The sequence below is a fragment of the Temnothorax americanus genome, unplaced genomic scaffold (assembly GCF_048541705.1).
Source record: "Temnothorax americanus isolate GAGA-0224 unplaced genomic scaffold, ASM4854170v1 Scaffold28, whole genome shotgun sequence".
Classification (NCBI taxonomy): Eukaryota; Metazoa; Arthropoda; class Insecta; order Hymenoptera; family Formicidae; genus Temnothorax; species Temnothorax americanus.
Window position 1 is genome coordinate 94,057 of NW_027509421.1, and position 25,597 is coordinate 119,653.

Sequence of the window (25,597 nt, forward strand, 5' to 3'; positions counted from 1 at the left end):
TTTTAAACAGAGTTTTAATAATTTACGTTTGTTTGCGACCTTTTTCAATTTTCCACGTTTCCAGGAAATGTAATTTATACATATATGATTGAAATATATTTGGCCGTTTATAAACTATCTCTCTCCGTTAAAATATTTCAGTTACTATTCGACGAGCGCGCACGCATGTTTCGAATGTTTCGGCAAACCGCAGAAAATCATTCCGATCATCTCTAGAGGAAAAGGCGAGGGCGCGTACCTGTATTTATTAGAATACTATGCACGGTCGAATGCGGTTTTAACTTCCGAATGCGAACTTCGAGTTATGCGGCGTGGTCGCCGTAATTTACTCGACATTCTCGCTGATATAACTATGATATACGTTGATTAGAATTTATACGCGCACGGACAAATAATAATCAAACTTCATCATGCTCATATTCCCTAGCGCGCGCGCGTTCGCACCGACATTTGTTTAGTATCGTGCGTTTATGATTTCGTCTAATTAAATGGGTGTAACGCGCGCAAGGTACCCTCAACGCCGCGATCAAGTCGGAAATTTACCAGACGTACTAATTGGTAAACGATGTCTATATCCTGGCGATGGTGGAGGGTAGATAACTACAGCATACAAGAGTCCAGACTACCTTTGACTCGAAGTAAACAATAAAATCGATCTCCATGAGGAGTTGAATCCCTTCATGCGTATATTTATCTTAATACGCAATTTAATATTCAAAAGACCAGTCAAACTTTACATTATGAGCCAATTATAGTAATTATTTAAAATTATATTATTTAAATATAAAAAATATGTGATTGAAAAATATAATAAAAAGTTCGAGACGCTATCTTTTATACGTATATTAAATAGATATATGATGTTAATTGACGATATTCGAGCAGTGAGAGCTTTCTCACGAAATTAAGGAAGGGAAGATGTGCGCGTATTAGAGAATCTTCCCCACCGGCACGAAGTAAACAAGTAGAGTGTCTCTTGCTGTCGGCGGAGATCGACTTGCAGCAAGTTCGACGTTTCGTCGACCAATCGGCCGGAAAATTGCTCGTTGACCGGAGTCCTACCAACCGGAAGTGCAGAACCTTCGCGCTCGAATCGGCGCACAAGACGGTGGAAAATTATCGTGTATACGCGCTGCCAAATCGACGATCGAGCCGTATAGTCGATAGCATTCCACTAAGCTGAAAGACAAACCTTAACCACGAATTCATTCAGTTGTTCTCTGTGAGATCGATTTTGATTTGATTGTTCGTAAAAAGGGTAAGAGACTACAATATTAGAAACTACAAGCTGGTAGAAAAAAGCATGTTCTAATAGATTCGATTATAAATAACTAAAAATATAGGATTGTGAATGTCACATTTTTTCTACAGCGTTAATTAAAAATATTAAATATGTCTTTATAAGTAATAACCCATTAAAATTGCATTAAATTAAAGTGCGTTTCAATTTAAAGTGCCATTAATTTGCAAGAATATGATTTCATTATTTACTCGCTATTCAGAAGACTGATGAATCGAGAATCTTTAATTTCCACAATTATTCATAATTGACGATTTCTCGGTACACTTATGCAGAATGTATCAACACTTAGTTAATTAAAGAATCTGCAGCGCCGGGACGGTATATCGAGATAGTTTCGGAAATCTCGTAAATCTCGGTAATCAAGCCTCAAATTGAACCGCCGTTAAAATAAAGTTCCCTTGAAATTCGCTGAGAACTAGGTTTTATTCTCTATTTACACTTTCGAAGTTTACCTCGCCTTTAATTTTCAATCGGCTGTAATTCAAAAACTATCGACCTCTCTCTGAACTTTTGAAAGCGCTATTTTTCTTCACTCGTGCGTTCCGGCGCCTGCGGTCGAGAAAAAGTTCGATGGTTCTTAAATGCTCATATATACATACGCTAGTGATTATCAATTACTTTTTATTTCATTCGAAAATTTTAATCAATAATCTTATGTATAATCACGAAAGAGACAGAGAGAAACGATCGCAACATAAAGATTCATAAAATCTGTCGAAGGGATATTAAACATACGATTGTTATTCTTGAATACGAAACTCAACGTGCGTTAAAGTGTTGGACCGGCTATAATATGCAAAGTGCATGTTTTTAAGACAGTTCTTCCAACATGGAGAGTCTGAAATACGGTCGAGTAGTTAAATCACGGTAAACTGCGCGGTATTCTTCGCGCTGAGCCGCGCGCACACGTCGCACTACGTCTCTGAGTATATACGAAGTGGCGGCTTGAAACTAATTGTAAGTAGTAAAATAAATCTCCGCCAGCGCGCGGGAGGAGATTGGCTGGGAAAGCAAACGAGGACATTCGAAGGAATAGCGGCCGCAAACAAACTGGAGGGAACATATATACGCAAGCCGGTGGTAACGCGCTCCTGCAGAAATTACTTTGTTGAAAATCGCGAAATGTTACGTCACACCGAAGATTGGGCAAACGTTGGGCGACGATAAGCGGGTCGCGTAAATAAAATTAATTCCTATATGTATATATTCGCGGAACGCGAGCGCGTATCTCGCTGTCCCGAATATCAACGCTGTAAATCAACAACTATTTTCGTACGGTTAAAATTAATTCCCGTATATGGTTTTAGCGGCAAGTGGGCCACGTCTATTCTGCAAATAGCCGAATCCGGTACGTACAAACACCAATCTTAATTTGTCTATGGCAAATATCTGCGGCGTACATGAATCCACAATATCCATCGTCATAGAACGTAACTCGTATGATTGCAAAGTAGTTTTGAGGCTTGTCCATTTCAGCGAGATTGCAAAATGATTCGGTGTTCACTCTTATGACAAATATATACTAGTGGTTTTGAATCGAAATAACAGAAAAAATTTTTTGTCGGGTTCTATCTGTTTTTTATTAAAAATTTTCGCGACATATCCTTCACAATAATAGAGATTCGAAGTGTGTGCTGCATGCCTGTGTGCACGCGGACATGCTACTATACATGAGTTACAGGAATTTCAAAATATTCTGTACAGGGAGATATAACGTTTCCGGTTCATGTATTTACCAATAAATAGGTACGTAACTGTTCTGTCACGGGTGAAGCTTCGTCAATACTCGCGTTACGTGTATACACGCAACATTTTCATCTGAAAACGACATCAAAATACTCCTTCGTCGGAATACAGTACTGCGATATCCCACTTGCATTTTACCGTTCTCGACACGGTGAAACTGTATTATTCAAGTGGCCGTTTGTTGAAACAACGCTATACACCACCGCCGCGTGGAAAACTGTTGGGAACAGTTTCCTTATTCGTATTTGGCCGTATACGTTGTATTTTTGTTAAGTGAAAGCTACTTTATAAATTCGTTTTTAGCACGCTCGTTTCGCAAATTGTTTCGCAAAATCGAAAATGGTACGGGAATGTTTTTACTGTCTCGTTAAAATATAAAAGGGAAACGGGACGCGCGGAAGCGAGTGTTTTTACTGCCGGTTTAATTTATACAAACCCAAGATCCCCTTTTAACCTCCATCTTCAACGGGGAAGATGATTAGCTTCGTAAAAGAATAACATCCGCATCCGCGATGGCGGAACAGCTGCATTTCCTTGAATTTTCGACACCGCGGTATTGCGGGAGTTCTATACGGGAAGACACGCGATATCGCTTGCCGCACGCTCGAGAGAACGCCGCGACGCTGATGCGCTTTCATCACGGTGGTACACAACGGACGGAATGAAATCGAAGAAGAAGCGGAAGGAGAAAAAGCCCCGAGGAAGACGAGGAAGAAGAGAATGGAGGAAAACGAGAGAAGCAGCACAACGGGGTACCAGTCTCGTCGCTGTTCGTATAGGTGGTCCCTGCGGTGGTCAAAGGTATACCTCTACTACGCGGAATCGACCCTGGATATCGCTTTTCCGACGCTTGATCTTTGAAATGCTCGCTGACGAGGACGACCTATATCCCGGATCCGCGGAATTGTCTCGGGCGACGAGGGGAGAAGGAGGGAAGTGGAGTGCTTTCTTTCCGCCGGGAAAGACGAGCGTGAAATTGCTCGGATGAGCGCGCGCGCGTCACGGCCGAATGAATGGTCTGACGAGCAAATATAAATTAGATTGAAAAGTCGACTATGAAAAATGTCCTCCTCGATTTGGGACACTGTAGTAAGTGGCGACGGTGGTAATGGCCTCTGGTGCACCCCGGCCATTGACACGTCGAGCACGGAAAAGTTTTAAATCAATGTCACCCGAGCGTCATATATATCGCCGTCGATGGTTGCAATAGGTCGTATGTCAAAGGAATATTTTATTGCGGATAAACATTGTATAATAGCTTCGACGATATATTTTTAATCAACAACGAACGTCGTAATTATACGTGTGGAGGAGGGTGGAATGTGGTCGACGGAGCATAAATTGCTTACATTCACAATAATTAATACTATTTTAACACTAGTAATAGTGCCGTTTCTCAGGATTAAATATTTATATGCGGTAGTTATTTGCGTTTAATTAGCGGCGCGCGGCACCAATAGCCCCTCGGATTACGAATTATCGCTGAATTAGGGAAAATTTTAATTAAGGCATCAACGTTACGGCGCGATCATCAATGAAGTGCGAAAGAACTTTCTGAGAAGGAGAACAGGGAATTCGGCCGTTGCGCGCCGAGAGCGGGAAAGGGTGAGCGTGCAGCGCGGGGCTGGGCGAAAGAGAAACGGAAGATGGCACACGATCTCGTAAGAAGACGCCACTGCACGCTGGGGAACGATAACGGCGGTTCGGAGCGTTCCCGGATGCACGCCAGAAACTAAATATAAACGGCTGCGCGCTGCACAAGTTAATTAATTAAGTTGCCGCTCTTTACGTTATCACGCCGCCCGCGCCGCCGATGCATTATCGCATCGGGTTTGGGTACTCGCTTTGCCGTCGAGAATTTCCGAAAATATCTCGTGAACCGTGTGATCTAGAATAGAAAATTTCTGTTAAAGAGACCTAAACTTTTGTCGACGAACACCGCGATTATCGATACGCTGTGTATATGTTCTAACAACGTTATCAATTTTACAATTAACGCAGGCATGTGATGGAAGATAAGTCGGTCAGTCGGTCGGTCGCGAGTTGTTTTCGAAAGAGTATTTTACTTTAAGCAGCGTAATAATGCGGATATTTTGATTACTGGCAGATTTTCAAGCCACAGCAGCGGACAATGCCGCGATGCATATTACATTATGTGTTATTGCACGGGCGCTTTCTAAGAGAATTCCCTAAGGTGCAATTTCTAAACTTCTGCTGTTATGTGTTTTTTTTTTTTATTCATAATCAGTGCGACGTCCTCAATTACCTCATCGCTCTTCGAAGATGATATTATGGCGATTGTTTGCTTCGCATGGGCCTTGCTCAGATAATCGCGAAACTGCTGTCGATCCGCGGTGCAATCGATCAATATTTTTACATTTCGTTTTAATTCGGAGGGTAACAGCTGCAACGACAGATCTACGCTCCGTTTTTATACGTTATGTCTCTATATTCTTCGGCAAATATTTTCGAACCTCCGGTCACCGCGCGCATCTCGAATACGTTGACATACGATCACCATCAGTCAGGTTGAAAGCGATTTTTTACTTATTCGATTGCATAGTGATTGAGTATCGTTAACTGTCGATATTTGGTCAAGATATTGTAGTATTTTCGTCTATCGCATATCCTGCGTGATGTATATGTCGTTTTATCTTTTTCCGCAACAATTTGATAGTGCTTTAACTATATGATGAAACAAACACGTTCGAGAGAGAACCACGCTTTTTTATACATTGAAATTTAAATATCATTTCTACGAATCTTTTCTTTTTCTTTCTCTCATTATCCTGATATTTTAAAATAGCTTTCGCTAAGTGAAGATAACGATAGAAATATGTTTTTAGATAATTGTTTTAATTTTGTCTGCGTTAAATAATTTTCCTTATTCTTTTCTATCTATTTCTTTTTATTTTTTACTCTATCTGTGCTATTCTAGTCGCTGACTTCCCGCGCTCGCGACGCCTTTCATTTCGCGTTCCAAAGTCAGGCCATGAGCTGTTTAACGCCCCCGTCTTCCGATATACATTTATGTTTTTACACACGCGGTACGGATATCGGCGAGGGTGGCCGGCTGTTGGTGGATCGTACCGTATCGTGATTCGCCCGGAAAACTGACATCGATCAATCATATATCGCAGACGAGTGTCGGTTTCCACGAAGCCTCCCCCTGACGTTCGTCACGTTTTATTACAATGCTTTTATAAGACCGAATGCGCACACAGCTCGGCTACGGGGGATGTTTTTCGTAAAAAGACCACTCGTCCCCGCGTGCCTGCAAATGATGGTTCGCGGCGAATAATGAAATTTTGACGTTTGCGAGCATATACTTTCCGCTGATAAAATGACGTAACGCTCGACGCGGTCTAAAAGCACGGCTGAATATTTAAGGAGGATTATTATTTTCCTTGTCATCTCTTGTACCATTTGTTCATTTTTTTTTCCACACTTCGGCACTGAAATAGCGACTTCATAAAACTTTTAACACTCTGACCCGGGTCTTGTATCAACCGATCTCGATTTAGATTGGCGCTAGCTAGTATCACTATCTTGAAAAATGCACCCTGTTATTTCAATCATATCCGGGAACAGTTTTACGCGTCTCGCGTGACAATTTAAACGATTTTAACAAGAATAAAATCGTGGACATGACCAATACAGGAATGTCGCAAATAAAATCTCATGGTTTAAACTTTATTACGGTTATATGTTTGTTATTTATGACACGTTAGTCGAGACGATACGGTTCGTAAAAGTCTATAACTGCGCCTTAAATTTGACTATCAAAAGCCTCCGTGACTTACAAATTCGCTCGAGTTTTCAGGATAGTTCGCCGAGAAATGGATCGGTGCTTATGGAATATCTGAAAGCTATCGCGTATTTTCTCTTTTATACGATTAAACGATAATTTTCCTACGCGGGCGCGCGCGAGCTTTATGTATTCCACCGCGAGGGCGAAACGCACGTTCGTTCCTTTCTTGCGTCGCGGTCCTTGACAAGCGCCGGAACAAGCGCAATTAAATTGAATCCAGCAAAAAATTCGTCCGTAACGCCGCCCGCGAAATCCCCGGACGCGGAAACTAGTTTCGCGAGAGGCGAGCCATCGAGAAGTAATATAAACTTTATATCCCTCTTCACGGGGCGGAGAACTCGTAAGACAAATATATGTCGAGATCGTCGTTTCCGGCTCGCGCAACGGCTTACGACGGGACGCGGTGCTCCACGGGGTTACAGTGTAAACGTATATCGCCGGGGGTCGGCCGGGGTGTATACAGATATGAACTTATATACGCGGCGTGTCTTATACGTACGTCGTATACATGGCGCGCATGAGGCAGTCGAGTTTTCAGATTCCGCCGTAAAGGCGGTCGGCCGTAAAAGAATTGCGTTAAACTTAACGTTCGGCCGTTAAGAAAGGTTCTGATAAAATAAAATCTTAATCCTGCATGGGGAAGAGATTTAGGGTGCTCTCCCCTGCTTTTTTCGTCCTAGTCGCCGCTACCGCGCCGCCATTCTGGGCAGGAAGGGCGCATCGTGCTCCCGTCTTGCCGAGATCAGCCTTAACGGTCCGCTGGACCGACTATTAACCGTATCTCGCGCGCCTAATCCTTTCAGATCTAAATTTTTATTTGTCCGCGGGAGATCTTATTTTTACAGCCTAAAGGAGCGGACTTAAATGGCGTTATTCACGTTGAGACATCCCCTCCTCCCTCTTCTCTCCGTGATCCCTTTCTTATCGATTCCAACAATCCTAGCGAGATAAAATAGTCTCAGTTTTAAAAAATTTTCTTTGTCACGGTGCATTCGGAGTTTAAACAAAATTCTCCTAGTTTGTAAAATTCAACTTTCACGACCTCGTTTTCGATTCTTTCGTTATCTAACGCTTTTGTAACGTTTCTTTTCAGCAAGAACGGATACGTGTGCGTCATGTTCCACAGGAGGGACGAGCACGTAATAGAGATGCAACTGTCGGAATGGGGCCAGCAGCCCGACGATATATGCAACTCGAGCACGTTCAACTCGCACACGATGCCGTACACGACGTTCATCAGTAAGTAAATTCTGATCACCTAATCGAATTACGCATTGTCGTCGCAATATCACGTCGCTGGCAGTAAAGTAACTAATTGGGCTTTAATGCGGGGTGTCAACTTTCCGAGCCCCGGCAAATGTAATATACGCAAATTTGATTACGCTTAACAGTGCTCAGTTGACGGATCGTGTTATATGTTTGTTACTGCAGCTTTAATTAACGCAGTTAAACGCGACCGGTCCCGCCGTTAATGCATCCCCGTAATTTTTGCTTTGTCGGTATTACAACCGTAATCAATCGAGGGTAAATTAATTTGCCGATATTGCGACCGATGAGGCTGCTCGCAAATTAACTTGCAGTTTCTTTTGGAAGTTATCAAAGGGCAGTTCTCTCTCTCCCCCCTCTCTCTCTCTTTCTCGCTTGCTCGCTCTCCTTCGTTCTCCTTTTAAAGCGAGTCAGCTGCACTATCGTTCGATTAATATTTGCGGCTTCTTAATTTTCTATTCGCCTTGACGTCGCTTTCGCTCCGAACGGAAGCGCGTTAAAGTGCGCGTAAAATAAAACATGTTCGAGCATTCCGCGGGCGTGAAGTTTCTTCACGATTCGCGGGAGATCCATTACCGCGAGTGAGCGAGAGAGAGAGAGAGAGAGAGAGAGAGAGAGAGAGAGGCGCCGATGTGATACGGGATCGTAAAATATATATGATGCCCATTTCTTTCTTGCCGTAAGCCAAGATTAAGTAGATTGGAAATTCGACCGCGCCCGCGTTGCGGCCGGAAACCGGAATCAGGAACGTTTGCTCGAAGGTGATTTCCGGGCTCGCGTCGGCCTCCCGGTGCTTTCGTGCCAATTCGAAGCCCCCCGATAGAGCTCTTCGTTTTTCTTCCGATTCATTGGCCGCGTCCCCTGGTTTGTCTCGATCTTATCGAGTTACTCTGACAGGAGATAAGCGAGTCAAGACAGAGCGGTGTGTAAAACAGAGAGAGAACTCTGATATATTTCGTCCGACCAAATATTTATGAATGTTCCACCGTTGCTTTAAATAGTATTGGTCTCGTACTGACGCATTTGTTCACCCTGGGATTTTTCATCTAGAGAATTGTACTCTATCGATGAGAATATATCACATCGTATATGTATACTCTTTGCAAACGCGTACGTTACATCGCAAGTCGCACGAGGTCTGCTGATTCGCCAGCCATCCGATACTCTGCTTCGGAGTTTCCGAATAAAACGTGATTCGTGGTCTAACGAAAGAACGCTCTGTTTAGCTTCTAAAGCCAATTCCAGACATCGACCCGTGAGAGTCCGGCGACGTCGGGATGTATGGCGATCTCACGGACGATTCTCTCAAATGCATATACACTCGGGCGCGTGATTTGTCTCGACTTTCTATGGGTTCTTCCCTAGCCCTGACATATGGATTCACGTGCGTTTCGAGCGGACAAGCTCCGCGTATAGAAAGCATTCTAAATTCCGTTATTTTGCTTCATCCGCAGGTCCCTCGATCAATTCGGAGTTAATTTTTCGCCCGCGAGAGCTCGATGAATGTTCTAGTAATCTTCCAACATTCGATTTTAAATATTTTTGCAACTAAGCCTGAACTTAAGAGTCTTTTAAAGTGAAAAGTCTGTTTAAAATTAAACGAGGAATAAAAGTTTTGTTATCTATCTTTGCCCCGAGGGCTGTTTCGCGAAATTTCCTAGATCCTCAATGCTATAGCTCAAGAATGATTGATGCCTCGACATTATTGCGAAGGATAAATCTACCTCAAATCTGTCCAAGAATCTGTACGTGAAAGGTACTTCGGAGGGGGCCTTACCCATTGTACCCGGTGATGGAAAGTACCTATGTACTTGCGAGAGAGAGAGAGAGAGGCGGACGAGCGTGTTCGGCGAGAAGTTCGCGAATGGCGGAGTTTAACAATCAATTCGCGAAGCGCGGGTTTATGAGCGCATAAAGGATCATATGCCGGAGATCTGTCGTAAAGTCTCTCTCGTAGAGTCGGCTCGCCTTTCAGTTTCTCCTTAGCCCGATTCCAGCAACGTTGACGAAGAGCGGAGCCGTTCCGCCGCGTCGCCAGCGCGGAATTTATCGCGCCGACATTCGCACTCGCTCTTTTGTGTCGAGGATTGCTCGGCTGAAAGTTACACCGTGTGAAAGTAGCATTTCCCAATCTTTTTCAACAAGACCATGACATTTCTCATATACATCTTACCTATATGTCCATTTGTCTATTAATTTCAAGGTATAGTTTGAATAGAATGATGTTTTTACTGCGCGTGCAGCACACCTTATATCTTATCTCAGTTTGTTTTCTTAATTTTAACAACAAATATTTCAATCACGTTGAAGTTTACTTAAATAAACTCAATAATGACACTTTTGCAAATGCGTTTGCTTTTTCAATTTTTTTCAAAACTTGGTATTGGTTGAGAAAGCCTGATGTAAAGTTTAGTCCTGGCAAGACAGTGGCTGATGTACCAAATATGAAACCGCAAGAAAGACGCAAATATAAGAACAAGAATCTTTCGCGCGTCAAACTTTTTGAACGTCCCGAAAGACTCACCGTTTTGACGTTTAACGCAATAAACAGCGGGTTCTTACCTTGACGCGGATCGTGTTGCGTTAATTACCTCCAAGAACAAAGTAGAACGCGTTTACGTGTCAGCGTGCGGAACGCGTCGACTGCGTGTCGATCGCGTATCAAATTGCTCGGCTAAAAGTTACACCGCGCAATGCAAGCAGCGATCTTCTGTCGCTTGTCGAGGGATCACGCGAAAGTTAATGGAGGCTGTTCTTTACGCGAGAAAATTTCAGAAAGTTTATAGACAGTCTATTTATATCTTGTCGCTCTATTTGTGTGTGTACGTTGCTTGATCAATTATTAAAAATAAAATTGATGAAAGATCGTGCCAATGGGAATTGCTATATCATGATCTGATTAAGATAGCGAGACACGCGAAAATAAATCATTTTTATTCGTTTTCAGCGTCCGATCCGATGACCAGGCAATGCCCCAATCTCGGTCGCTACAATATCGTATCGTTGTTTCGGCCACCGAACGCCGACAATGTCGAGAGCGTATTGACCGTCGACGGCGAGCAGAACGTTGCTAACGCAGCGGAGGTGCACGACGTGAGAGTGCCCTCGACAGCGTTCCCAAGCCAGTGCCACCACGGTAGTGTACGTAGACTGGACATCGGTTGCAGGACACCCGATCGCATGGAGTTCGCCACGTCTTGCAGCGACGAGGCGTTATCCGGTAAGGATTATCCCATCTGCTTCTCGTGAACGCGTTATTTCAGCTTTAGAATACTACTAGCTAAGCTACTTCCTAGTGTCTGAGAACGATGGTGCACATAAAATTTAATGAGGGATAAAATTGTATTATTTATATTATTTCGTTATTTTTGCAGTATTTGCACCACAAAAAAGATAACTCGGCGAGAGCTTTCAATTCTCCAGTCTTATATGAAATAATAATTCTATCATTTGAACAAATAGTTGAAAAGATAGCTAGGAATATTTCTTCTGTCCTAAAATTAGTTCATTATCTTATCTGTATATTATAGTTTAATCGCGATTTCTAGCGACTTATATTTCGTACGAGGGCATTTGTGCGTTACGAAGATTCTTTTTGTACCCCCGTGCGATTTCACTTAACTAAGGAAAGTTAATCAAAGAGATGTCCGATAAGCGACAAGAAGATTCCATTTACGACAACCGACGAGCTTTGAAAGCGCTCGCAAACTTCGACAGATTCTCGACGTGTGACGTGGGTCGACGGCATGGTTAACGGACATAATCGTCGTCATTATCGTCATCTTTGAATCTTTTTGACTTCTCTTCTATATCTGCGGTTCTATAAAGTATAACGTATTTTCACAAAGAAGCTTCCGGGGACAATGTGAACGGCTCGAAAAACTCGAGGCAGTCATCGTCGTTCATTGTCTTCGACATATTCGGAGCAGCTCCGTGGTTCAGTAGAATGTTCAGCGTCCGGGATATGTTCAAGAGAGAGAAGAAGGAGGGAGAGAGTCGACATGGGTTGGAGCACGTTCGCCCGGAACATCTTATCGGATTACCCGCACCTCCCTCTCGTCTCCCGTCCTAGTTCGCGCAAAGTTATCGCACAAGTGGTGATAGTTAGTTTGCGGAAAGGCAGCAGGCGTCACGGTTGCCGAAGTATAGCGCTTGCTTACGCGACCGCGCTAACTTTGTGCACTTCGTTTGACTCCATACATAAAAATTGACACGTCGCGCGTTGTCGGTTGACCAGGACTTTTTCCCCGCTACGTCTGCACAATCAAACTAATTTGACTGATAATAAATTATATACATCGAGCGTTATTATTACAGAGATCCATTAATTTCGACGGGATATATCCATTTACGCATTCGTACAAAATCAATCAAAACAACTATATTGTATCAAATTCTCCTATTTTATCAACGTCAGTGTGTAAGCCGCGTGTTTAGCTCGACAACAATGATAATAATAATAACAAAGGGATCCCAAAGTAATTTAAGGACGATCTCCAGATTAGCTAGATCGTCGAGAAGATAAAAGGCGGATTAAATCCCTAGTGAAAAGCAAACGATACGAATGCGTAGCGCGTGCGAAAAGTCGGTGGTGTCTCTATATGTAATCCGCGAGAGCATTGATACGTTACAGAACTACCGAGCAAGAGAGAGCGTTTCGTAGCCGGGAATTATTTTAGCGGCGCGAGTTACCGGGACATGTTGACACAACCGAGGATTTAGACACTCGAGACCCGTGCCTCGCGGCTGTCGACACGGGATTGTATTCCGAGACACAGATATCAGCGACGACGAAGACGAGGACAACGGCGATGAGAAGGCAGAATGGCCATTAAGATTTAGTATATAAGCAGCGCGCTCGGTGCGCGCTCGCTGTTCGCGGCTTATAGAACGACGTCATCGTGACTTCCCGAGCGCGATCGTTAATCGCGTTGTTATCGTACTTACCACACCGAGTCTCTCTCGTTTCGCGTCGGAATTCGAATTCGTCAGGCAGAAAAACGATGGCAACGCGTGTTCTAATTTCACGGACTTTCTTGTCTAATTATGCACCCTAATCTCAAAATTCTCGACGAATTTAGAGCCGCGTTTCGGGATCTTTGTTACCAAACGCTGATTTACTTTTAGAATCCGCGTGTGTTCGCGTTTTCTGAATCGGCGTTTTCCGGGAGAAGTTTACGGCACAAAGTAAGATAAACCGTTTTACCGTTTCTCGAAGAATAAAATTACTCGATCGCTTTAATACATCTATCGAATCGTTTCATCAGATTAGGCGTACGATGATCGATCGTTAATTTATCCCAAGCCGCGTCGCATTCGTGAATCCAGGTGGAACAACAGGTAAAAAAAAATTGTACATTTATTCTGATACATCAATGTCAACGCTTAACGCGTTTAGTTTTTACCGTTAATATAGGTGCCACTGCCCGTCGTCGAACACGATGCGCGGTTTCGCGTTTCTTCTTTACGCGAAGTCACGAGCTGTCGGGGGCGACCGCAGTAAATTCTCATCTTACTATCTCGCAAGTACGATCGGGTATCGTCGCTCGAAACGTCACTGATATCGATGTGTCGGAAGGATTTACGGCCCTCGTTTATTCCTCTTTCGTTCTCGCGCGCATTGTTACGGCACGGCCGGAAGGCGGAGGAGCAAGTGCCGTAAAAATGATGACATAAAAGTAGCTTCCCCGGACGAACGAATCGCATCTCCCCTCCCCCTCCCCTCACCCTTCATCGGATACGTTAATTGAATGGTTGAGGGATTACGGTTATCTCGTCCACGCGATAGCGAAATTATGAAAATTTATGAGCGATAAATCCAATAGTATATACGTTTTGATGAGACAATTAATTTTCGTAACTATAGTTAAAAATAGAATGTTAATGTAACTCAATAACTCATGACTAACATCATTCCATATTTCTATTTCACGTACTTTCTTAATGATCTGCTATAATTTTCAACGACTTAGAAAATTTCCTGCTACACGAACTATTTTCCTTCTTTTGTAATATCCACAGTACAAAACAGATGCCCTTTTTAGAGTCGGAGAACAAGCTTGAGCAGCGACGAAGATAATACCGAGTCTCATTAACGAGTTATGGCCCTTTTCCATCTGCTTCGTCAAATTTGCTTTGTGTGGCTTAGCATGTTATTGTCGTCGGTTCTTTAAACGGTCTTGAAAAAGAAAAAAAAACTTTTCCTATATACTATGGGCGCGAAGTTATACGGGCGCCCATAATCTCGCTCTGTTTTCGCAGTACTTTAAGAAATCGAGAAGTTTAATGCGACTTTGCGCGCGGCGCTTTTTAGACGCGCGGAGAATAACTCGCGGAACAACACGCTGCCCATTTATTTTCCTTTTCTCTCTCTCTCTCTCTCTCTCTCTCTCTCTCTCTCTCTCTTTTTCTATCTCGCTCCGCTCACAGCCGATGCTGTCTCGTTTTCCAGAGTACTTATGCCACGGAACTTGGGTGGAGAACGACACCGCTTACTTGGTGGCTAGCACCGACGTCGGGCGTTACTGCCTCGTTTACAGCGCGTCCGCCGCGACGACAGGAAGTCGTGAACTCTCGGTGACGGGCCATCTCGCTTCCTGTCCGAGGGCCTCTCATCGCTATCCAGTCTCGTGGCAGGTGAACCTCACGTCGTACGGTGAGCATTGTTAATACCGGATGTGTGACACGCGCGACTCCACTCGCCGTAGTTTCGCTTTGCATGAGATTATTTACGGTACTTTTGGTCGCCACTTTTTTTTCTTTCTTCAACTATGATTATTAAATGACACTGTAATTTCGCGTCCACGCTCGGTAAGCAAAGTTTTCTCAATTTAAAGAAATTGATTTGAAAATAGCTTGTTTACCGAGCTATCTTAACTTGAAGTTGCGTTATTGATCCACCGAATTCGGCGTCCTAGACTTCTATCTCTTCTTGCATCTTATTCCCTTTACTTGTTCACGTGTCTTATTCTTATGATTTATTAAGGAAAATATCGATTGCGTATTTCCAGCTCAATGCGGCGACGCCTCGTCGGGGACCACCACGTGGGCGCTTCGGGTGCCCATGTCTCTCGGGTGCTCGCTTCTTCACATCGTCCTCCTCGGCGCCCTCCTCGCCCGATACATCGCGAGGTGATGCCACTGAGCCGAGACGCGCCACATACCGGTGGCTATATAGTTGAAAGGACAAAGACTCTTATTGCGAAATATTGCATTTGTGGTGATTATGTGTGAGACGTTCCGGTACGGTGTGGTAAACTAAATAATCAATCTTAGGACGTAAATGCGAGCGCGAGCGCGAGCGCGTCATTACGCAGGGATGGGGGTAAAAGTGATTAAGAAAAATAAAATAGACAAGTCGGAAACGGGTAAGGTATATATACATAATAGAAATGCATGTGCCAGCTCCGCGAATGTGGCAGAGCCGAGTGCGAGAGCCGGGAGGCTTTACGAATGTACATAAAAATCGATACGTTCACGAAACGCGAGCTTCCTACACACGTTCCGCTGCGAGAGATCGTTCGAAATAACGTTATTATTGAAGAAAGAGTCGAAACTTAACTACCTTATTGCAAAAAAGTGTATAACAATATTATACATATATGTATAATTAATTCAAGCATTTTTTATTGTACGTTATTTACAGAATTTTTTATTATCGTTATTAATAGTATCTGTTCATAAATTATAAATAAAGAGAAGAAATGTTTTACTGCATTGGTTTTTATATGCAACAGCTGGCGAAATATTCCTCCCTCTTATTCAAATTTTGTTGATACAAGCAGTTGCGGAAATTATCCTCTAATTACCACGCCCAACCGTGATCGCAGCGGAAAAATATGTCATATTTATCGCTCTCGAGCGAACCTCGTTTGTGTTGCCTTCATACTTTGGAGGATTCGCGTTACGTTTCTCTCTGATAAAAAAGGTCAAAGCGAGAACGTGTTGCGTGGCGGATGTCTTCGTACGTAGAGTTGGCGTGGATTTGCGTTGTTGTATGTATAACGGTGTACGTTTGCCTTTGAAGATGTGAAGAAAACCCAACGACGACTTATTGAGTTTCGCGAAAAGAGCCGCTGGTTTCGCGAGGTCGTGACCGGAAATAACGGGCGACGCGTTCGGGCTCTTATTTGTGTTTTTATCTTTTATACAGACGGTGTCTTGTCGCAAAAGATGCGCATTTATTTATTACGTCCATTTATATAGATCTATTTATACACAGCATTAAAGTGCAATCGTAATTCCTCAACTTTTACTTAATTTGATTCTCCGATTATTTCATCCCTTAATCTTATATTAAAACAGCTAAATATTGATAAATTCTTTTGAATGTGTACATACACACAAATTTTCATTTAAAAAATATTTTCTGTCAACGATCTAATACTAATTTCGCTCGATATTATGCAAATTCTTGACGCTTGTACTAGTCGTCGCGTGAGATGATGTAATAATAAAAGAAAATAATAAGGGTGCTGGGGCCAATATTATACGAAATGAGTGTTGCTCATAGATCGAGAGGGAGTAAAAGAGAGAATAAAAGAACGAGAGAGAGTGAGAGTGAGAGTGAGAGAGAGAAAGAGAGAAAGAGAGAGGAAGTGATAGATCTATAACTACTTAGAAGTAGCTCCGCAGCCGCTGCCACATTCGCCGGACGCGTTCGACGCTTCTAAGTGCGACGGGCGATACATGTACTTACTTAGAGAAGAATAAGAGAACTGCCACGTCCAATCTGTAATTATACGCATTTCCGTTAAAAGCTTCGTGGCACGAAATCGCTCTTTGCCGTTGGAGGAGCCGCTGTAAAAAGAGAGAAACCATACGAACGATTATTACTGTAATTACTACTATCGCTGTTAGAACCATAAGGGCAGAATAACGAACGAGATGAACGGACTCTTTGCTCCTAAAGAATTCCTCGCTTTCTTTTGTACACCTCGCGCGGGAGAGATATTTATCGAAAGGGGAGCGTTTAGCCATGTAAGTCACTCTGTAAAAAAAAGCTACACCGATCCGCCATTGAACTTTAATCCTCGTGCGATGAATGTGAGGTCGATACCTACTGTACGCCATCGAGAGTTTCTGTGAAGTGATCGAGAAATCTCGGTCGTGCGATCCTATTCCGGGTGTCATAGTCGTAACGCGAAACGAAAATGTACTTGCAGCGCAAGGACTCGAGATGATAATCTGAGATAAACGCGAAATATCACTGCCATCAACCATTTTCTCTAATGCGAAAGAACTTAATTAGGTTGAAAGAATGAAACAATGATAGCACAAACGATTATTTTAATGACTCACGAAATAGAATACGCTAGTTAAAAGATTAAAATTTTGATTTGAAAGAAATGTCGAATAAGTGTTCGATTGATTTAACAAAAATTCAATTTAATCTCTTTTATTTATTTCACATAAATATGATTCTTCGCGATACTAATCGAAATATTGAAGACATAAGATAAGAAAAGAAGTGCAATTTGAAAATAATATTATTCGATTCAATTATCAAATGATCATGGAAGATCATTGCAATACAACATATCGGTAATCGGAGAGAAAATAGGCAGTAGATTAGGCTGCATGCGATATAATGATAAATAACACATTCAGGTCTTTTCCGTAAAATTTAGCCATAATTTTTACGAATAATTTGACATGTTCTCTGAAAGAGTCTGAATTAGTAAAATAGATTCCGAACTTTCATGTGATTTTTCAGAAATGATCCAATAAAGATAAATCCTAACATTATACAATGAACCTTTGAGAAATTAATTAATTACGGATTTAATTTTAAATCGACCGTGTATCAGATCTTGTTAAATACATTTTAAAACGTTGAGAGTTATTGTATAAAAAGACGGAAACGGCGATAGTGCGATCGTTTGATACGATCCTCGTAACAGAAACCAACACATGTCGACAAGATATACATATTTTTTATCCGAAATATTTTAATTATAGGGCTCTCCGATCGCAAGACGGAGGGCAGGAACGGTATTCGACCGCGTATTAATCGATTATACACATATACTTGGGCAGTTAGATATACGCAAACGATATAAATATATAAATATATTACGCGACAATTCGATGTTGGCTATAAATTGTACACTTTTAGATAAACCGAATAAAATATAGGCGACGAAATGATAAGAATATAGTCGACGATCGAAAGGACAGTACTCGATCAGCGTTCGAATCCTTTTTACGCGTTTAATTATTTATCCATGTGTGATACGCATAAAATGACTTTTGTAAATTTTTCTCTACAATTTTTTGTAATTATATGTTTAATATGACGAGATCGCGTTTTCTGTCCTCAATAATTGATTGCTCTAATTTCTCCATTTGTTCCGTATACGAAATTTCACGAGAGAAATCCAAGATTTCAGAGTGCCGATGCCGGCTGCTCTAACTGCCTTATTTTTCCTTGCAACCCGTGATCCGCAATGTGTACATTTATGTTCCGTGTTCTCTGTCAATTAGTACCTCAGAGTACAGCAAGTTTGTGCTATTCTGTTCTACAAACTAGCTTTGCAGGCAGGTGTAAACACGAAATATATACGTTTCGCCGACCATCATTTAAGTTGCATCCCAGAATCGAGGGCTGCGGGGGAGATTATTTGTACATAGTAGACTTTAATGGATTCGAATATATGTAGAGAGACAAGCACGATTGAGCGCAATCTCGCATTGTGCACGTCGACACGAAAAGAGACATTTGCTGTAAAGAGAATACGTTGGAGGAGGAAGGATTAGAAAAAGAGCGAGCCGGAGGTGAATTCAATTTTACGATAGTGATCGCGAGAGTGTAGATTTCAGGGTATTTATATCGAAGGTTAAATAGTTATACAAATATACAGAAATATTTAAAGATAAATTATATTGTGAGAAAAAAAAAATATATATACTATGTTTTTATTGTTGTGAAGTTGACCGGTGCGACCGACGTCAGTCTCGCATCGACGAGATTAAGCTCTGTTCTTGTAAAATAATCCATGTAGGTGCACCCGCAATCGCTAATTAAGTTGCCTCCGCCACCGCGTAATAATAATTCGAATTCGCATCGAAGTAGCCCGTTTTTAAACTTTCGAAATCAAACGTAGGACGTGTCGCAGGAGCTACCAGATCTTTTTTTTTCTATTTTGTTCCTTTGCGTTCCTTTTCTTTGTATCTTACGAGTGGCGAAGAGATTCAAGAGAGACTTTTGCAGAACGACGAAGGCAAAGTGTACAATATACTTGGGAGGAATATTTCGATGTCATCCGGCGCACGAGGGCGAACTAAGTGGCGGATAACTCTTAACAATAAGCGGTTAAATAATCCAGATGTTTATAACGTAAACGTGGGAGGGGATTTTTCTCTTTCCGCTCTCCTTAATACAGTGTAATCGAACACGCGCACACGTCACTACCTGTAGGGCACGAACACAACGACTATTACCGTCTCTAAGTCTTAGCGAGTTAACTTGGTAATTTTAATCGATTTTCGTGAACGACGGAGCGCCGCTTATAATTCATACACGAGCACGCGTCGAAATGACCTGGCGAATCGAGGATTCTGACGAATTCCTCCTATCGACGTTTATTTCGTTCTCGAGCCGGTGCACTCAGGTATACCTCGTCGGGAGGAATTCGGCCGATCTCGCGGGACTTTTTATTAGCGCGAATAAATCTGGACGTGTGTCGAAGCTTCCCTCTTTCCGTTGTAGGATTCGCGACGGTTGATTGTCGTTCGAATTTCAATCCGGAGGCAGCCGCTACCGCACACGATTTACAGCATCCCAATATACCCGCAATAACGAGACGATAGATTAGGAATAATCACAAGTTGTAAAAAGACACACACTTTTCACTGAGAAATATCGGCTTTATCCCCCGCGTATGTACGTATGTGCGTGTGGGCGCGCGGCGTGGATCATCAAATAGGAAATTAGGGGAGGCGGCGACGACAACTTACAAAACTATTGTATGTACTATTGATAGGAGGGGAAAAAAAATACCTACGGACATAATATAAAAATTCATCACGCTTGAAGGCTATCGAGAATCTATACATAACTGAGTGTTTTACTATTGGATTACAATATTATCTATTAATGTAAATGATACCTATTAATGTAAATGGTTTTTCATTATTACATTATTATTATATTATAGATGTTATACTTAATAATATATTTACAAATAATTAAGACGACCCTGTGGTTTCAGTCTACTCCATCGTCTCCCGTTCTTCCTTTATATAAAAAAAATTCATTGCGATTGAATTAAAAGTTATCCCATGTTCATTAATTATATTATCACTTATAAAAAGAAAAGTGATGAATATACAGGTATTACGTGTTCGTCAAATATTTTTATGTCTATCCAGATTTTAAAGATGGTGTTGGTCATTTAAATGGATTTGTGGAAAAGAAAAATCAAGATTTTTCCGACAATAAATATGTTTTATTACACATATATCTCGTACGACGATTACACAATATTAATACATTCATTTAACTGTCCAGCAATCAAACAGGTATTTTTATTTTTCTCTCCCCATCTCATCATCATTATCAATCTATTATTATTAAATATTATTACACATCTCATTGAATCATCGCGATTTGTTATGCTTGTAAATCATCATTGGACCAAATTCTCTGCATGTTTTTCCTCTTCGCCTTTTTCTCCCTCTATTTTATTTTACTTTATTTTTTTGGACACTGACGAGCAACTGGTAGACTGCATATATTAGAGAAGACATTTCCGCGCGCGCGTTGCTCCAGCAACGATGCTTTAGAAGCGTGACGAATCACGATGATCCAATAAGATTTGTATGACAAATTGTATTTTGTGGCGTTTCTTTTGTTTCTTATCTTTGTACCTGCGCACACACTCGCGAGATCCATCGAGACGAGCGACAAGAGAAAACGTTTACGGAAAGAACGAGTGCGTTTCCGCTCGTCCATGCCAAAAACACAATCAAAGACGCATTTGCGCTAAATAATTAAAAGATTCGTCGTCTAATCGAATACTTTCGCCAAGTTTCAAACTCGGCGTCAGTGCAGAGGTACATCATCGATAACACTTGATCGTCTTTCCCCTTTTTCCCCTTCCTTCTCCTCTTCTTTTACTCATTACTCAACGACGTCGCCCCGACAGCTGAAGCGAACGCGATCTCGATTACATTTCGCGCAGCGAGTGTTATCGTTAACATTAATTAATAAATCAGTATCTTTCTTATCGCGCTTATAATAATTATTACTGTTAATGTTATGATTATTATCATTAATTATTATTAATATTATTATTATAACCTCGTTGCTTACGCCCTAAAAACTTCGTTAAGTTAACTCCCCCCCCCCTTTTCACGACTTAACAATGTAGTCGCGGACTCTCGCGTGAACCTCGGAGTTTTTTCTCTTACGCGCTAAAGCTTGGTGGCCAGCACCAAAACACTCACTAGATCATTGTCTACAACACACATAGAGATTTTGCTTTCTCCGTAGTATTTTTTTTCCATTTTTTTTCTGTTTTTGTTATGCGATTTAGGTAATTTCCCTTAACGTGATTAATAAGAAATGTACGATAACGTGAGCCCGAGCTACCGGTCGCTTACGCGCACGTTCACGATCAGACTCGAATTTTTTTCCCTACTCGCGCAGTCGATGGCAAGCTCACGACTTAGAATAGTAGTATGAAACGTTAATTTTGTTTTATCTTTTTTTAGGCTGATCCTCGACACACACTCGCCCATCGGTCGCGTAATAAAACGTGTTGCATTCGTTTCCCTGATATCATCGAGGCGCGAAATTGTCGCCATTCCACCAATACGGACGACTACTCCGCTTTCCTCCCCCCGTAAATTAAAAGGATTTTTATGCGACTCGTAGTCTAAGAGAAGAAGAAAAATTATCCTCGCGGCATACGCCCCGGCATAACTTTTATTTAAACATTAAAAAACACAGCGGCGCGAACATTCGGCGTTCACCAGCGTTCCAAAGTCCATTCGGATTGCGATCGTGTGGCTTGAACGTCGAACGAACTTGCAAATTTGAGCGTTTCATGGACATCCGTGATGAAGACACTTCTCCCTCTGACATTTCACGCGAAATTTCCAGGATGATACGTTTACCGTCGCTGGAATTACTCGTCGTCAGAAGACGTATTGGTGAACGGCACGCTCGGCAATCGACTTAACAATCACTTATATTATTCTTTGGTTAAAAACATCTATCGATATATATCCTCGCTCGCACTGTAATTGTACGTATTGCGTTTGTGTGTATTGTGTGCGCGTGTGTATGTACGTGTGTATGTGTGTGTGTACTCTTGTGTGTATCGTATATATCGCAAGAAAGCGTCTCGCGGCTCTGGTAATTAATTTTAATACAAACTTAAAAGGCCAGCTCTCGACATAGTTGTGTATTAAAATTAATTGTACCCTTATCTCGATGCCCCCCCCTTCCCCGTTCTGCTGCTCGGTGCTCTCCCGCCGATCGCACGATGTGGGAGAAAGAAGCGGACGTCCTTTCGCTTTAAATCATACAGACGGCGGGTAATACTCTACGTGTTTGCACTTCCTAGCATTTCCTTTACGGACACGCGGCTACTTCTGGATTCTCGTTTTTCGATTACGAACAATTCACTTACCAACTTGTCTACGTCTACGAAGCGAACATGACAAAATCTTACGATTAAAGACAGGTATTCCCTTTTTCTACCGATAAGTAGGTGACTATCGAATAACCGTCGAAGAACTAAAAGGATGGAACGTGCCTAGCTGCAACTGAGTATCTTTTCGTTTAATTGTTTTCTGATTTCAATTGTTTTGTTTATTCCTTTCGATAACGGACGTTATAAATTAAGCTCGATCCGATCCATATCGCGGATATAATTTTAAGTATCAACTATTGGCGAAAGGTTTCGATCATTCGCGAAATTAGATCACGAGAACGCAACGCATTATTAAACTTACATTATTGATCGCGACAGTACAGTTATAGTGTAACGCAGGAATTAGAAACAAATTTCTTTGTAAACTTTCGCCGTACACAAGTACAAGTTTCAAACGTTGGCTTACGTGTCAACACGTTTCGCACGGTGCTCGAAATGTCCAAGAAGAAGACAGAGACAACGATCTCTCTGCTCGGAAATATCGCTAATACGCATCGGTTAGAATCCATAGTATATCGTACACTGTTGATATGTTATTGAGGATCCTGCATGTCTCTTGGAAGAGAGGTTCCCTCCAGCCTTCGACGGCGACACAACGTCGTTAAACCAATTGATAGAGACGACGATCAGTGGACGATCACTGTGCGCGCCGATCGTCATCATCCTCGGTGTGTGTGCGTGTGTAAAGAAAAGAAAAAGAAACATCTTGCCACCCACTCGACATAGCAAACATGCAGCTGCCGCTTTCATTTGCGCAGGTACTTTGTGAAGAGAGATTCGCCCCTCCCGCTTGATAGTATTCAATGAGACGAAACGCGGAGACGAAAACTGAAATGACGACGACGACGACGACGACAAAAGACGTGCAGCTTCGTCCGTTCACGTTGCACGTTTCGGTCCAGCCGAAAACGTAGCGATCCTAAAAAGCGTCTTCGCACTTCGCGAACCATAATTCCCGCGTCGTCGTCGGGACGTTGCCTCTTGCCGCTCGATCGAGACGACCTTCTTGTCACCTCAATCGCCGCCCTCCCTCGTGGTCCAGCCGACGTGGCATAGGTCGATACAAAAGGACCGGCGACTAGACGCGGCTAGGTGCGAATGTCACTGACGCACTCGCCACCAACTCTGCTGTACTTTCTCATGGAGCTTCCTGCAAATACCGGCGAGCCTCCGTCACATCCCAGCCTCCGCGGCGTTCTCCTCCGTATCACCGCCCGGGTCCTCGCTGGAGAACTCGCCGCCACCATCGTCGCACCCTGTGTCGCCACCCTCTACAGCCTCACTGGTCTCGTCGCCCTCCTCCAACGTCACTTGAAAGTGTATCCTATCTTGTTGTTGTTGATTTTCGTTCGCCGATTGTTGTTGATCATCGGACGGCGGCGATGGCGGTATCATCGATTGGTACCAGTCGCGATTCTCCTCGAGGGTGTCCAGGATATCCTGCGCGTCCGGATGCACCAGATCTGCCCAGGTCTCCCAGAGCGGGTGCACGATGTAATCGATGAAGCCGACCTGCGACTTCTCGATGGTCGCGCTGTGCCGATCGCACATCGGACTGATGTCCATGTTTTGCTCCCGCTCGCGGTCGCCTTGCAGGAAAAATTCCTCCATCAACAAGCTCACCCATCGTCGATAAAGAGCCAACGGTTTCGTCGGGTTAGACAGGTCGGCGCAGTGCACCAGGTTCTCCAGCACTTGGATACGATCGGTGTAGTTGTCGAGCAGCAGCACGCCGGAACCGGCGACCTTCTTCGTCTCCACCATGGTCTTCAAATCGGCCAGCAGCGACATGTGCTTCGACATGTCTGTCGAGAGGACCATGTCGATGACCATCTTCCGCAGCGTCTGCCGCTGCTTCTTCGTCATGTTCACGAATATGTCGCAGCCCTCGTTCTGCAGTAGCTTGAACGCGACCGCCAAGTGATGATTCTCCAGCACCGACTCGTCGTTGTACATCAGCGCAAGCTCGGAGCCTGAACGAAGAAAAAAACGAATCATTAATTTGCTGATTATTACAAAAGCAATAATCACAGAAGTAACGAGCAACGTTGATATCAGTTACTTTTCCTCTGTAATTCTTTCTTCTTCGATAAGATAAATATAACGTGCTATTTAATAATGTAAATATTTAGCGCGGCGTAAAAAAAACGGATTACGCAGAACAGGAAACTTGATAAATTTCGCCGATACTTACTTGAGTTAATGAGGAACTGATTCGTGAGTCCGGGATGGTCTACATCATGGATGGAAGCCGCGAATAATGCAGCGGTAATCTCTAATGGCGTGAACACGGACTGTAACATAATATAAAATATACCATTTACGATACGTTGTCACACAGAGAATACATTTCTCTTTTCATGAGAGAATTTCACTCCTCCGTTCTTCCTTTTACAAAGCACGAGTATCTTGTACTCGTCAACGGCATATTTGTAAAGCTTATCGTCTGTGTTAGAACAAGCTATTTATTTCCAAGCTCAAAAAAAAAAAAAGGAAACCGATATTACATAAGCAAAAAGTACATGTATTATATACAAACCTCGAGTGCGGGCGTGTTGAGCAGAGTGTTAGTAGATTGTGTCACATCAGCTGCATGAAGACTATTGTGGAAGGGATTATCCTTCACGTAATGATCCTCTAGGGTCATCATAAAGGTAACGAAGGTCTTGGGTGGTATCGCCAGCGATTTGAGCAGATCTCGATTCTGGAAGGCCGTGTACGCCACGCAGGTGAGAGGCCGATTGTTGCTAAGCTCGCCTATCCTGAAGATGTCGATACCCCACTTGTCGATATCGGACAACAACTGCA

The 25,597-nt window shown here is 42.7% G+C and overlaps 2 protein-coding genes across 20 annotated transcripts in view; one reads left to right on the forward strand and one right to left on the reverse strand.

The window, feature by feature from the left end:
• Nucleotides 1-20,319, forward strand: part of LOC143899672 (uncharacterized) — a 108,922-nt gene extending 88,603 nt beyond the window's left edge. The window contains exons 7-10 of the mRNA XM_077410134.1: nt 7,954-8,099; nt 11,074-11,346; nt 14,578-14,781; nt 15,137-20,319. Coding sequence (XP_077266260.1) covers nt 7,954-8,099; nt 11,074-11,346; nt 14,578-14,781; nt 15,137-15,261 — 748 coding nt within the window. The 3' untranslated portion in view covers nt 15,262-20,319. The remainder of the gene's footprint in view (nt 1-7,953; nt 8,100-11,073; nt 11,347-14,577; nt 14,782-15,136) is intronic.
• A 234-nt stretch (nt 20,320-20,553) lies between these two features.
• Nucleotides 20,554-25,597, reverse strand: part of Dnc (phosphodiesterase dunce) — a 317,538-nt gene continuing 312,494 nt past the window's right edge. For 13 of the 19 annotated variants that reach the window (XM_077410132.1, XM_077410122.1, XM_077410130.1 and 10 more), the window contains 3 exons: nt 25,329-25,592; nt 24,984-25,083; nt 20,759-24,762 (listed from right to left, as the gene is read on the reverse strand). In XM_077410132.1, the coding sequence (XP_077266258.1) occupies nt 23,963-24,762; nt 24,984-25,083; nt 25,329-25,592 (1,164 nt within the window). In that variant the 3' untranslated portion in view covers nt 20,759-23,962. Of the gene's footprint in view, nt 24,763-24,983; nt 25,084-25,328; nt 25,593-25,597 lie in introns of all 19 variants that reach the window. The other 6 variants (XM_077410119.1, XM_077410117.1, XM_077410118.1 and 3 more) reach the window with 1 other exon arrangement.